This window comes from Epinephelus moara, chromosome 21, assembly GCF_006386435.1.
Source record: "Epinephelus moara isolate mb chromosome 21, YSFRI_EMoa_1.0, whole genome shotgun sequence".
NCBI lineage: Eukaryota > Metazoa > Chordata > Actinopteri > Perciformes > Serranidae > Epinephelus > Epinephelus moara.
Window position 1 is genome coordinate 4636833 of NC_065526.1, and position 13975 is coordinate 4650807.

Sequence of the window (13975 nt, forward strand, 5' to 3'; positions counted from 1 at the left end):
AATATACTTAAAACATATGGCCTTCACTAATGGTTTAGTGGGCTATCGTGTAATAAGAGGGTCAGTTCCACCTTTTTTATGGTGGGAAACACTGCGAGTGAGGCAAGCAGAATTCCTTCTCTTTTACAGCCCTCTGGCTTCAATTATGAAAACATGTGGTAATGAAGATGTTCCGCTTAAAGTCCCACCAGGAAATTAATTCTGAGCTCAACGAAGCATCGGTGTTGTTGAAACTTACTAGGCAATTAGAAAAGGTACTACAGAGGGCGTGTTGTGTTTAGAGCACATTATGTTTTAGTGCTCCGGGAGTTAAACAAATCACACATCAACTCTGTAGCCGAGCCTTGCCACCACTACAGTATTATGAACAATGCTGTCATCTCATCTATAAATGGCCGTGATGAAATACGTTTTACGATGCTGATGAAATCCCTGAGAGGTGATGTTGGCTTGTAAAATGCTGGAACCATGGCGAGAGAAGGGCTGACATCTTCTTTTCCTTTTCTAACGCTGCCTGCAACAACACACTGCCAGGCAGCCGTATCATCTTTGTAGTCGTAATTCAGACAGCTATGTCCTGAGGAGGGACGTCTGTTATTTGCTTGCCAGAGTTAGACTTCACTGGTCTATGAGGAGATTACTCGTTGGTGTTCTTTTTTTTGATGCAGTTTTGTAGTTTTGGAGACAGACTTTTAGGCATATAAAGAATACCTTATAAAGCGTTTCTGGAGGACTTTATTTTGCCACACTAATGGAGTGGTTCTAGAGATGGTGATGGCGGTCAGCTGGTTGGTGGACCACTTTGTTTCAGACTGAAATATCTCAACTGTTAGATTAATAACACAATTTGGTGCAGATATCAATGGTGCAAAAAAGATTTATCCAAATAAATTCCAGCCAAAGTTTTCGCTCAAATTTTACTTTTGTGTGACATGTTTTTACAGCTATTGCATAGATTGTCATGAAGTTTGGTGAAGACATTTAAGTTCCCCTCAAGATTATGAAGAATTAGTAGCAAAGTGTTAACTCTCTGAATCCTCCTAAAAAGAAACTCCCATTCAGCAGCCGTTTACAAGAAGTAGTGATGTAGGTTACGGCGCTGATCCTCTGAAAGTTACACAATAACCCAAACTAACTAACTGATCAGAAACTGTGGTAACTAGTAACTCATTGTGTTCTGTGAGGTAAAAATACTGTTCCCGTCAAAGGAGTCTGGTGGCTGAGGATGGGAGCAGCAGTAAAACATGTTTTAGGACCGCCAAAAAAAAAAAATTTAAGTGTATGCTATATTTAGATAATATTACCGCTTTACCAGCTGTCTCCAACAGGGAAGTGAGGTGGTTATTTATGCTCTCTTCAAAGCCACCAGACTCAAGTGACAGAAATAGTAATCTAACCTCACAGCACCTGCACAGCACTGTCTCCATCGTTTAGTTTGTTGGTTATTGTGGGACCAAACAAACGTGGCGTCTACAGCAGGTAGCTTCGACATCATGCAGAAACCTACAGGCTACATCAGGTCACGTGGGGAAAAGCTTTTAAAGGGCTTGAGAAAAAAGTATTTTAAGGCTAAAACATACATACTTCAACCGAGTTTCAGATTTGAATATAGGCTACATCAGGAACATCACGGGAAAGGATACAAAAAATTATACAAAAAACCTCAAGTTGGACTCGCCAACCCTCACGCTCAGCGTCGCGGTGACGCAGACCTCCTGTCTGTTTCTGTAAGCTGAAACCATTTCCCTCAGTGGAAATGAAGCTTGTAATTACTTGTATTTCACAGATAAGAAACAACAAATTGTGAAGACAGTAACGCCTCCACTAAAATAGCATTTTAAGTCATGTGTGTGATTTATCCTTCAGGGATTTATCCTGGCTTCATACGAGCAGAGGAAATCTCCGCTCGTCGCTAGGCTAATTTATACAATGTAAAATGCCATAGGTTGGCGCTAATAACGTTAGCATGTTGTATTTCCTTGGAAAACGTGTTTAGTATAAGACAGTTGTTTTGTCGGTGAATGCTGTGAGCTGTAATGGAGCCAAATTATGTGCCGTTACCTGTGTTACATGTTGCTGTTGTCCCTGGTTTCATATGAGAAGAGGAAAAGATCGCCAGAGGCTAGGCTAATTTATACAATGTAAAATGCCATAGGCTTGTGCTAATAACGTTATGTTGTATTTGTGGGGAAAATGTGTCCAGATAAAGACAAGTGTTTGTCTGTGAATGCTGCGAGTTATAGTGAAGCTGATTTGCGTACTTGTTTTTGAAATTACCTCTATTAAGCCATGTTTAATGTGTGTTTAATGTGTGTTTTGAATCAACTATATAAATAAAGTTTGATTTGAACTAAACTTTACAGCACTTAACACATGTTTTGGAGGTGTAACTGCAGAGTGACACAGACACACCACCGCAGAAGTAAAAATAACGTGCAGATTTTTTTTCCCCATGACTATCAATTAGTCTATTAGTCGAGTATGTGCGACTTCAGTCGACCAAGATTTTCTTTGGTTGACTACAGCCCTAGACCAAATACCAACAAAGTTAATGGCATTCCCATCAGCCTGAGCTGTACTTTGTGTTCACTGCTAATTAGCAAATGCTAGCATGCTAACATGCTAAAATAAGATGAACATGGTTAACATTATACTCGCCTGCGTGGTAGCATTGTCAGTGAGAGCATTTTAGTGTGTTGACGTTGAAGCCTCATAAAGCCGCTCCCGTAGCTGCAGAGTTTTTAGTCTTGACACCATTTCAAGGCAAGATTTTTTTTCTCTACTGATACGTGTGCAGGATTAGACGCCTCGCTCCAATATAAAGCCCGAAACCAGCTACATGGATCCTCTTTCCCTTGCAGCCGTCATTCTAGCACGGGGGTGCCTTTCTCCTCACTGTTGACACAGGGCTGTAAAGTCATGTCTACATGGCAAGTTAAGGTCAAGGAAGACAGATAAGCCAGTGTCAAAGAAGACAACAAAGTCCTGTATAAAGAACCTTTTGTCCAAAGCCTCGGCGTTTCTGCGAGGAAGGAGACATCCATTCAAGTCTGGTCTACACATGAGCAAACGGGGGTGGATGAGAAATAATTTGTCTCGTGCACTTTCCTTTTTCTTTTCTTAGCCTTGCATGTTCTCTAATTATCTTATTTGGATCCCTGCCACCCAGCCACTATATATATTGGCTAATTTTCAGCCTTATTAACATTTTCCGTAGGAGACACTCCTGTTAGGAAGCCCAGGGAAGTGTACCACAATAGGCACACTGTAAGTTGAGAATTCAAGCTTTGCACTCTGCAACTTGTCAGTACCAGGCCCATTCAAGGATGTGACAGGGGGGTCTAGACTAGAAGAAACCTGCAGGCGATACAGGTATCAGTTAACAAGTGATTTTACATGTCTGTGGATGTTTGCTTTGCTCGTGAGAAAGTCCTCTCTGTGAAGCGAGGTTCCTATTTTGTTAATGTGCCTACAGTACAAATCAATTCAGCGAGCTAATAAGCTATTCTTCTCTTAATGCTGGCATCCAAGTGCTGCTGAAAGCAAGATAAAAGGTTATTTCATCACTGAAGTTGTTTGTCTTTTCCTTGCAGAGGATACAGCATATGGCAGAGTCTACAAAGACGAAATATGGCAAAACTCCTTCTGTTTCGATTCGACTAGTTAGTACTTGTCACATTTGGTAAGTCACACACTGTAGGCCTTGATTGACACTCTACCACGCCCTGGCAGTGAAGCATGTAATGCCTTAATAACACTGGCAAAGAAAACAGACTTTTTCATAAGTAGCCGAGCAATGAAAACTATCCGACAAGCCTGATCAGGGTTACCTTGACGGGCATAAATAATTATGTATTCTATAAATGAACTAGATTTTGATGTTAATGATGATGTTGTCACCCTAAATCTGAGTGGAGCTCTCAGGTGGTTGCAGTAAATTCAAGTCAAGTCAAGCAGAACAATTTCACGTCAATGCCAGTCACAGGTTTTCCATTGTTAACAGGTGTGAGCGTGGTAAAAGCTAAACCTTAAAGCAACAGAGTCGACCAGAGCAAATACAGACACATGGAAAATGGCCTAATCCTTCAGGTTAAAGCTGTTAAAGAGCTCCTGCATCCTTTTAATCAGGATGTGAGGCAGGAAGCCCCCCCCCCTCTCCCTTTACACCAAAAAGGGGATTACAAATTAAACATCCTGGATCTCCTTCCCGATAGCTTTTGACATATGCAGGAATTCATTTACAAAAATTGAATGAATTAACCGTAATATGCCACAAGGTCCAAACCACTGTCAGTGAGTCACAGCTTAAATTGCACCATTTAGTTTACTGGGCCAATGGACCACACAGGAAGAGGCTAAATGCTATCAGGGAAGCAAGTTTCACAGATTAGCCACCACCCTTCAACTAATGCTTTCTTCTGAGATATTCTGAGATGGGGATTTGTTTGTGAAGCTATTGTTCCCTTCTCTGTAGGGGATTCCTCTTTGGGGTGAGCGCTGCTTGAAATGCTGCGCCTCAGAATGACCCTTAGGTCATTAGAGAAGATGCCACACCTACAGGAGGTCTTTTGGATAATGGTGGGAGACTCCCATCTCCAATTTGAATGCCAAAGTGAAGGAACAGCCGACAAGAAAGAACAGACTGAGGCTTCTTTAATGATTAAGCGAGGGCACGAATACAAAAGTCAGAGATCTCACCCTGTCTTTCTGATATTTGTTTGTGTATCCTCAACTTCCCTGTTTTTCTCCCCTCGCTGCGATTCCTCCTTTAATCCGTGCACCACCCCTGTCCATCTCATTGACATCTCTTACATTTGCATCATGACACGAAGATCCACAGGGCTCAGTGCTGAATACAAATACAAAAACCTATTTATCTGCAAGGGAAAGAAGGTCTCAGACTATGCCTGTTCAGTGTCCTTTGTGAACTGAACTGAACTGCAAGTTTCTCCTGAGCAAGCTAGAGCGATGGTATCCATCCAAGCTGAAAGCCTCCAGGATGGAAACATGGTTGGTGCCCACTTTCCATCTTTACTTTCACTACTAAAGCTGACTTAGTGTTTCAGCAGTTCCAGCCTGAGAGGACACGTTCAAAAACTGCTTTGTCAGACACATGAAAAACACGAGATTTATTCACAACAGAAATTAACTGGTGAAAAATGTTGCTGTTGCTGCAACTGGCAGACATGTACAGTAAAGGGTGTGCATTGGCAAACATCCACAGCCAGCCAACCGAAAGAGAACATTATTTTCTTTGTTTTAACCTCTAATTGAGCTGAAACTAAGTCATGCATTTGTTCCCACGTCAGCTTTCTGTGGTTATCAGTCAACTGTGAAGTGAAACTAGTATACAGATGTACAGACTGTAAACAGAGAGTATATACAGATAAATAATGAAAATGAGAGAATGCACCAGTATGTTTCTTTGAAGGTGCCTGATATACTGTATGTATTTCTGTTCATGGTTGCAGACAAATCCAGTAATTCGTAAATAATTCGTAATAAAATCATGAGCGTTTGCAAGCATGGGTGCTTGCTCCCGTGATCTTGATTGTTCGGTGTAAGATGGTCATAAAATTCAGTCCGAGCTGTCTTAAGTCTGTCTATTTCTCATCTTGACATTCAGACAAAGCCAAGCATGATCGCTATTACCGTAAGATTTTAGGCTTGGTTCATGCAAATACTGAAGTTCAGTGATGTAAACATTGTCAACAACCAATAGGTGTGCTCTCTCCAGCACCAAACAGGAAGCAGCAAACCAGGTAGACAGTGAACATGGAGGGGACTTTGGGGAGTTCTCTTGTACTTTGGAAAAAGAGAAGGAGACTGGTGACTGGAGTGAACAAAGGTCGGTGTTTAGTTCAGCGTGTGGCTAATCCATCAATGGTTGAAACAGTTCACCTCTAGCTAAAGTAGCACAGCTAACCAACCGAGGCTGGCAGTGAGTTGAGGTAACAAAATCCAAAATGTGAAGTTTGTACACAAATACCATTTATTTTTGTGGATGATATTGATGCCGACTTGATAATAATACTGTCAACTAGGGCTGCAGCTAACGATTATTTTCATTGTCGACTAATCTGTTGATTATTTTTTCGATTAGCTGACTAATCATTTTAGTGAAAAATGTGTTAAAATGTTGAAAAATGTCGGTCTGTCTCTCCCAAACCCCAAAATTATGTCATCTAATGTCTTGTTTCGTACTCACGCCAAAGGGTTTTAGTTCACCGTCATGAGAAAGTGTGTAAAGCTGCCAATATTTGAACGTAAGAAGCTGCAATAAGAGTATTTTGGGGTATTTTCATAGTACTTTTCAATGAAAAATGACTCAAACCGATTAGTCGACTACTAAAATAGTATTATTTATAATTATTTTAATAGTCGATTAGTCATCGATTAGTCGACTAATTGTTGCAGCCCTACTGTCAACATATGGCGCCTTTTATCTTGTGTGTCTAGAGTTACGTGTTTTTGCACACACGTGAGGAATTGTCAATATGTCATATTTCTTAAAGGGAGTTTGGCGTAATATTTTCCACCAAAAGAGGGATATGAAAAAAAAATCAAAAGGAATCTAGTTGTTGTCTCGTAAATACTGACCCCGCATGATCCCCGGTCTTTGTAAATCTATAGTGTGTAACTAATAACTCGCAGTCTTTCAATGTGAGAGGGTGTCAGACTTAAAAAGACTTTAAGGCCGTATCCACACGAAGACGGAACCAATTTTGTTTTTTAAAAGTTTTCCATACACACGGAATCGTCTCAAGATATTTGTACATAAACATGAAGCCACTGAAAGCGCTGTAGTATATATATGCAAGGCCTGAAAGTGGCGCTGCAACGCTGCCACAGAGTAAACCAAAAACAGAGAATAAGAAATGGAGCACGCGCAAAAAACTCGTGCGATGTCAACAAACACAAAGAAGAAGATGGCGGAAAATACAAATGCCAGAGGAGCCCACTTTGTATAGACTGACGACGAGGTAGAGCTGCTACTTAGGGTCACACTTGATTACAAAACTACAAAACTGCAGCACAAACGCAACCACTGCGTAGTCAGCCATTGCTGTTGTGGCACCTTTACGTCTCGCGCATGTGGGTTAAGGGAGAGGTGGGGTTATGGCATCATCGCTTCAGAAAAGAGGCGTACTGTGTTGTAAATACGGAAACACGAAGGTGGCGTCTTCAGATTTTTTCACTATGGGACCAGGTTTTACAAGTTGGCGTATTTGGGCTCCTAAAACGCTGCTCCCATGTTTACGAAAGGTCCACACGATAAAAAACTTTTGTGGATACACGTAATCTTGTCTCCGTGTGGACATGGCCCCTAAATGTCTTTTCAAATTCTTGTAGGCATAAGTAACAATCAGTTTATCTGCAGATTATTTCCTTGTCCGAGTATTTAGTCAATAAAATGTTTAAAAAAGGATCATTCCTGTTGCCAGGGACGTCAAAAATAGCTTGTTTGTCCTCCCAACTTTGCAGTAGTAAAGATGTTCAGTGTAGTATTGCATAAGATAAAGACAAGTTTAATAAAATTTTTGTGTTGATGGACTTTCAGCTCGTGTTTTTTATACAGGTGCCCAGGTTGGTTTATATTCTTTTTCCCAATTTGACTGCACACTTGTATCCATCAAAATATCGTGCATCCAAAACAAAATAACAATTATCAGTGAGTCATGTGAAAATGTCAGTGAAAAAGTCAAAAAAATGAAATCATGCAGAATTATCAGCACTTCTCAACACCCCCTCACTTCAGAGACAGACAAACATAGACGGGCTTAATAACTCATTTGGAGCTGTGGCCTCTTTCCCTTTTAACACGACACTGCATCTGATGAGATGGGGAGATAGCAGAGGGCCTTTTTTCCAACCTGAATTCCTGGGTCTCTTTCCACTGGAGACTCCATGCACAGCTACTGGATCATGGAAAGGCCATAAATGCAGCAGATCACTTTGTCGCCATGTACAAACAAAGGACGCAAATCAGTTCAATGAGTAACCACATTTACTCACTTATTCCATGCTGGGCTCTCAGTGTATGTATACAAACTACAAAAGGGATTTTAGTAGCTGCAGTTGCAACACAATGAATGAGAAGCCAAAAGAAGAGCTTTTTAATAATTGAAACCAGTGATGTAGCAGCCACAGTTTCTTAACTTATTAAATATTCATGGCGACATGAGAACAATACATAAAATTTTATTGTTTGTGGTTTGTTTGGACTGAGAAGCAGTGGAACTAGACACATAATTAACAGTTACAGAACTGAAGTGACTACTTGATTTTTAGGACTACACAATAGATTTACTGTATTCAGATGTGTCTTTACAGTTATAAGTAAGAAGAAGAACAAAAGCTGCTTCACTTCTGTGTTCCCTCTCGATGACATACACGTCTAGCCTCGGGTGCGTCTGCTGCTCGGCACAGATCTTGCTCGCTCTACAAAAGTATCAGTGCTGCCAGATAACCTGCCCTCTACAGAGGCACTATTGTCCCAGAGTGAAACCAAAATCCTGCACCTCGCCAGCAGCTCTCTAAAATCTCTACCACTCAGACACGGTGCAGTTTATCAAAGCTGGGATGGAGGGCAGCAAGAAATGATCCTCCAGCTCCCACGGCCCGAACCAGAAAGCCATATTTCCAACAATGGCTGCAGCAGATGGAAGTCTGGCAAGGTCATCAGAGGACTAGCAAAGATGCAGCAGCAGCAGCAGAAACTCCAGGGCCACTCTGGACCCTAAAACGCAGACTAGAGATTCTAGGATTACACTGGATCATAACCTATATTTCACTACCGACATCCATCTAATCCCTGAGAGTGGGCTTTAATGAAAAGAAAAGGCATGGTTTTCTGAAAGTAATGGAAAAAAATAGATGACTGATGAGGAAAGCTGGCTTGTTAGATCCCAACACCACGCAGAGGGAAAAGCACTTACTCAGGATGCTGAAATGCACTGCAGGAGTGAAATTTTGTCATGATTCAGCTCCACTTTTGCAGGTGTGCAAGCACATTTAAATGCAGAAATGATGGAGCTGGATTTCACCAATACACATATTATCTTCCAATCTCATTCTGTCAGGAACGTGAATAACCCATTAAATCTGAAAAAGCATATTGATATTTAAGCGGTGTTATCCTGTGCCCAAAGCGAGCCGGGGAGCCTCGCATCGAGGATTAAGGATTTAGCCGCTGACATGCTCCTGAGATTAGTTTGATCTTTCACAGGTTAACCCATAGCCCAGTTAGAGGGGCTCTCTGGTGGGTTCACCTCATATCTGTGTCTGTGCTGTTGCAACTCGGTGTAGCAATACTCACCATTGTAAGGTAGAAGACATACTTAAGTGTGTAATAAAAATTGAATCATCACCTCTTCAGTGCAATCCAGGCACAAACAGAAGGAGTCCGATTGATTCCGAGACCATTTAGCATTTCATCTGGGAAATAAATCACTGCAGTTATTACTTGTGGTTGGCTGCCGGGTGAAGCTGTGGGCATTATTTACAACCTCCCCGCATATGATGACAGTTTATAAACTGAGCATGCCAGCACGCGGGACGAGGAGCTTTTCTATTATTCAGTGAGTCCTGTCTGACTCCCACAGAAGCCATCACGCCCTGGCAGGCTGTCGCTGAGCAGAGGACTGACAGGTGGGCTTCCTGCAGGACAGGCTGCTCGCTGTCAGGCGCGTTAGCAAATCTCAAATTCATTTCTAAAAGTCTCCTTAAAAGGGCTTCAACTGGGGGTGGACTGACCACGTGGTTAAGAATCTGTTATGATTATCATTCAATACCTTCAATTGGGGAGAAAACATATTAGATATCATTGCTTACAGCTGTTTTTGTGTTGCTGCGAAAACGTCCCCCTTAGTTACTGTTGCTACACCTGTCAAGTTTTCTGTCGTTGCGCAGCCAACCCAAACCCAAACACAGAACAATACGCACCACCAGATCACTCACGATCTCCATCAATTTGAAGTTTTTCTCTACTTGAAAATTCTTTGCCACTTCCCAGTGTAAACAGCTGACCAGATGTTCTCACTAGCTTCCTAGCAACACAAACACCTTCAAGTCAAACAGACTCTGCTAATAAAGATCCAACAGTCGTCCATCCTTAAAAAGCATGCATCCCGGTTTGGTGATTTTAGAATAAGTCGAAGGATTACATGCTCCTTTGTGCGCTGAGGAAATTATCATCCTTCTCCTTTAGGCTTATAAAACCCTTTGGATTATCTAGGAAACACATTGTCACTATAAACGCAGACTGGTTTTCTTTGTCTTTGATCTGACATTTCGAAGATACTTTGTTTTCACTGGAATATTACACTGCAGCACTCCATGTACTTTAAATTTTAATTTACATCTCGCTTACTTTAGATGGACATGTAGCTGACACACACACACACACACACACACACACACACACACACACAGGTTCAGTCAGCATCAGTAATCCTTTACTATTCTTCCAAACAGGAAAATAACACCTCAGATTTTCAAAATAAAAGCTAATTAAGATAAGACAAGATAGACTTTATTGTGCCCATTGCACAACACCTCTGTTTTACATAGTCATCATTCACTAAAGTACTATTGTGTTTTAACAGATAAGGATCCAGATCCCACTAACACACGATCAGATCACCAATAACATCAACATCCAATGAAGAGCCAAAGTAAAACCAGAATTTCCACGTTCTGTTACAGCAAATCACCTAAAAAAATCCTGGAACAAAGACTTTATCAGAAGTATGTTATGTGGCTTGCAGCTATTGAAGAAATCCTTCACCTCCCTAAATGACCATTTGTTTATCAGTTACTCACACCACCAAAACTCTTTCTTGCACGCCTCCACAGTGAACACAGAACCAAAAATGGAGAGAAGTTTGACGACAGAAAAACTATATCAAAACATCCATTTGGTGCAGTAAAGTCAAACATGGTCCTTTCCAATAGGAACTAAACTAAGAGAAACTTATCTATGCTCTCTTCAAAGCAAGACTCCACTGACAAAAGCAGCAATTTTACCTCACTGAACACAAGAGTTGCTGGTTCACCACTGTCTCAATCAGTTACTTAGTTTGTGTTAGTGTGTCACGTCTGTGTTTTAGCTCGGATTCACTGAAGTGAGTGACTTCAATTCACCAAGAATTTCCCTCGTTATTTAATTCTTTATTCACTCTGGAGGCATGCGAGAAAAACTTTCTTCATGATTAAAGACAACACATGTTGAGTAATTGATACACAAATGGTCACTGAGGGGTGAAGTATTCCTTTAAGGAACAACCTCTGCTGTTTTTTATGAGTTAATGGATAAACCAACAGCAAACTGGTTGGCACATCCCCATGAACACACTGTAAGAGCCTCCAGCTACTTTTTCTTTAATCAATAACAAAAAATTAATGCATGTGTTACTTGTGTTCATCAGGATGTAGAACAACCCACATGTTCAAGCATTTGTTATTTGGCTGCTCCAGTTTGGAAAGCTGATGCCATGTAACATAATTGGAGCTTGACATCTTGTTCAAATCAAGTTTTGACTATTATGGACACTGCGTGTTAAGAAAACACGGTGTGCCGCACAGAAACATCTGTCTTAGCTCCTGGCCAAAAACAAAAACCAACAACAACAACAACAACAAGAACTAAAACTGTCAGACCATATGGCCGAGCTCGCATTTCCCTGGAAATGGAGATGAACAGTAATTAAACCAAATTGTGCTGCATACCATGACTATCATTACAGCTGCTCGTTTCTAATCTTCTGTGGTCTTAATAAAATTCTAAAATCCTTATTTACTGTGGGAGACTTGCTGCAGCGTGAAATGTGCGCTGTCTAAGTTTGTTTAGAAGCCCAGAAATATTTAGGAACTCTGTCTTTTTGGCTCACAAACACTTTTGATTTGTTATGGTTCTCTGAAAACCGGCACTGTCTGGTTGTTACTTGTTGGAGCAGACGGGAGAAGATGCAACTCACACGTGCACTGCTGGCACCGAGCACACTGTGCTTATCTGCTTATAAGGAGGAACAACAGTGCAATGAGTGTGGATAATGATGATTCATAAGAATAGGAAGTCAAAGTCATTAGGGAGTAAAGTGATACTTCTGGTCACTTTCCCTCCTGACATCTGGCCTTCATGAGTTCCGAGTCTCTTGAGCAACATGTGGAGTATATTTAAATATCTTCAAGTATCAAATCTGAGTCACATATTGCCTCCAACTATTGTGAGGTGTTCAATTACAGACTGACATTTCAGCTTATTAAAAGACAAAGACAAGATAGAAAGAAAGCATTGAAGCAGCAGTCAAAACACAGCTATGCCATTTAAGAAAATAACATTTCTGTGACCTTTACTTCAGGGTCAAGAAAGAGCACTAACAGAAGCAAAGCAAGACAAATCAAGAACCCTGTTCCTGCTACTTGTTTTCATACTTTCATCAGCCTCACCGCTCTCTCCAGACTCTCTCTGCTTTCTATCATTTCTGCAAGAAGGATGAAATGACTGACTGTCTTCACATTGTGATCTAATTTCATCTGATGACCAGATACAAACTGGGCACATGGCGGAGAGATATCATGGAAGAGGATGCTCAAAATATATTCGAAAATGAATACAAGTGAACAGCTGAATGAGACAATTATATGGCTTTGTCTTGTGCAGAAAGTTACTGGGTGCATCAAAGAGTTTTCAGTGTGTTTCAAGGTGACAGCATCGCTCTCATTTGTATTCTATTTTTGTCCACAAATGGGTCAAACACTGCATAAAGACAAACATGCCCACACCACACAGCTCACAGGCAGATCCAAAATATTAAAAATAAAAGGAAAAAACAAACATTAAGGGACTAGAAAATAAAGTACGCCAGCAAATTGCACAATCCACATCCCCTCCCTGCAGCATCATCTTCAACGTGGTGCAAATCTGCGCACTTGGGTCATCGTCATTTCACACGGGATGTGGCACAGATGCGTATTTACGCACTTTTCTAGTTGTCCACTTAACCATAACTTTCCCACACACACACGCGCAACTGTAATCCTTATCAGAAACTATAAGCCCGCGTTTGTACTTGTTCTTCGAGCCTCTCTGTAACTTTTCCCAGGTCACAGGCTCAACAGCGAGACGGTGAGAAACTTTTTCTCCCACGCTGGATCAAGTTTCTCTGCGGCTTTTTGAGCGGTCTGTGATTTCTGTGAGATTTATGTAAATGCCGGACAAGCGCGCAGAGAAGAGGAAAAGCGAAAGCCCTGCTTGGGCATTACAACCCAGCCACGTACATGGTGTAATAGCTCCCCGACATACCTTTCCCTTCCGCCAGGACAGAGCAGCCCAGGCACAGCAGAGAGGTGAGACTGATCCACTTCACTAAACGGGTTGCCATCGTGTTTTTGGAGCTCCCGGTGAGAAGGTGTCAGTCCATGCCAAACACACGCGATATTCCGCTTTATCAAAACTCAGAGATCTGTAGGTTTGAACTCTCGTCAAGTGAAAGACTTTTCCTCCTCCAGGAAACTTTGACAGCTCCTCCTCCTCGCAGATATCTCCAGCAGTCCGAGGGAGCTCGTGCGGCGAGGACAAACTACTGGCTGCTCTGACGTCAGCAAGAGGGAGGATAGATGCGCCTCTCAGACTGCTCAGGTAGGTGTGGATGGTTTTTACAGACAGTATCTCAATATCAATATGCAGTATGGCAAAGTACACAGAAGTTATATTAAAGGGGCTACAACAGATTGCAAATGCAAAACAACGCAGGTTATTTAATTTGCTGTCATTCCCAAGTTTCTCTCAGTGATGCAGTGATTGACAAAAACCTGGATAAACTTCCTGTAGTGAGCAAAATGGTCTGTTTGCTTAAACAGACTTAACTTATACACTGAGCTGGGTGAAGGAGGAGCTGGAAAAGACAGATAAACACACACCATACATCAATTTAACAGCAGAAAAAGTTGTTTTATTTTAAAGCTGATTTCA

The 13975-nt window shown here is 41.4% G+C and overlaps 1 protein-coding gene across 1 annotated transcript in view; it reads right to left on the reverse strand.

The window, feature by feature from the left end:
* Positions 1-13569, reverse strand: part of LOC126408797 (epidermal growth factor receptor-like) — a 38730-nt gene extending 25161 nt beyond the window's left edge. Inside the window, exon 1 of the mRNA XM_050074486.1 lies at positions 13307-13569. Within this exon, the coding sequence (XP_049930443.1) occupies positions 13307-13385 (79 nt within the window). The 5' untranslated portion in view covers positions 13386-13569. The remainder of the gene's footprint in view (positions 1-13306) is intronic.
* Between the last annotated feature and the right edge of the window lie 406 nt (positions 13570-13975).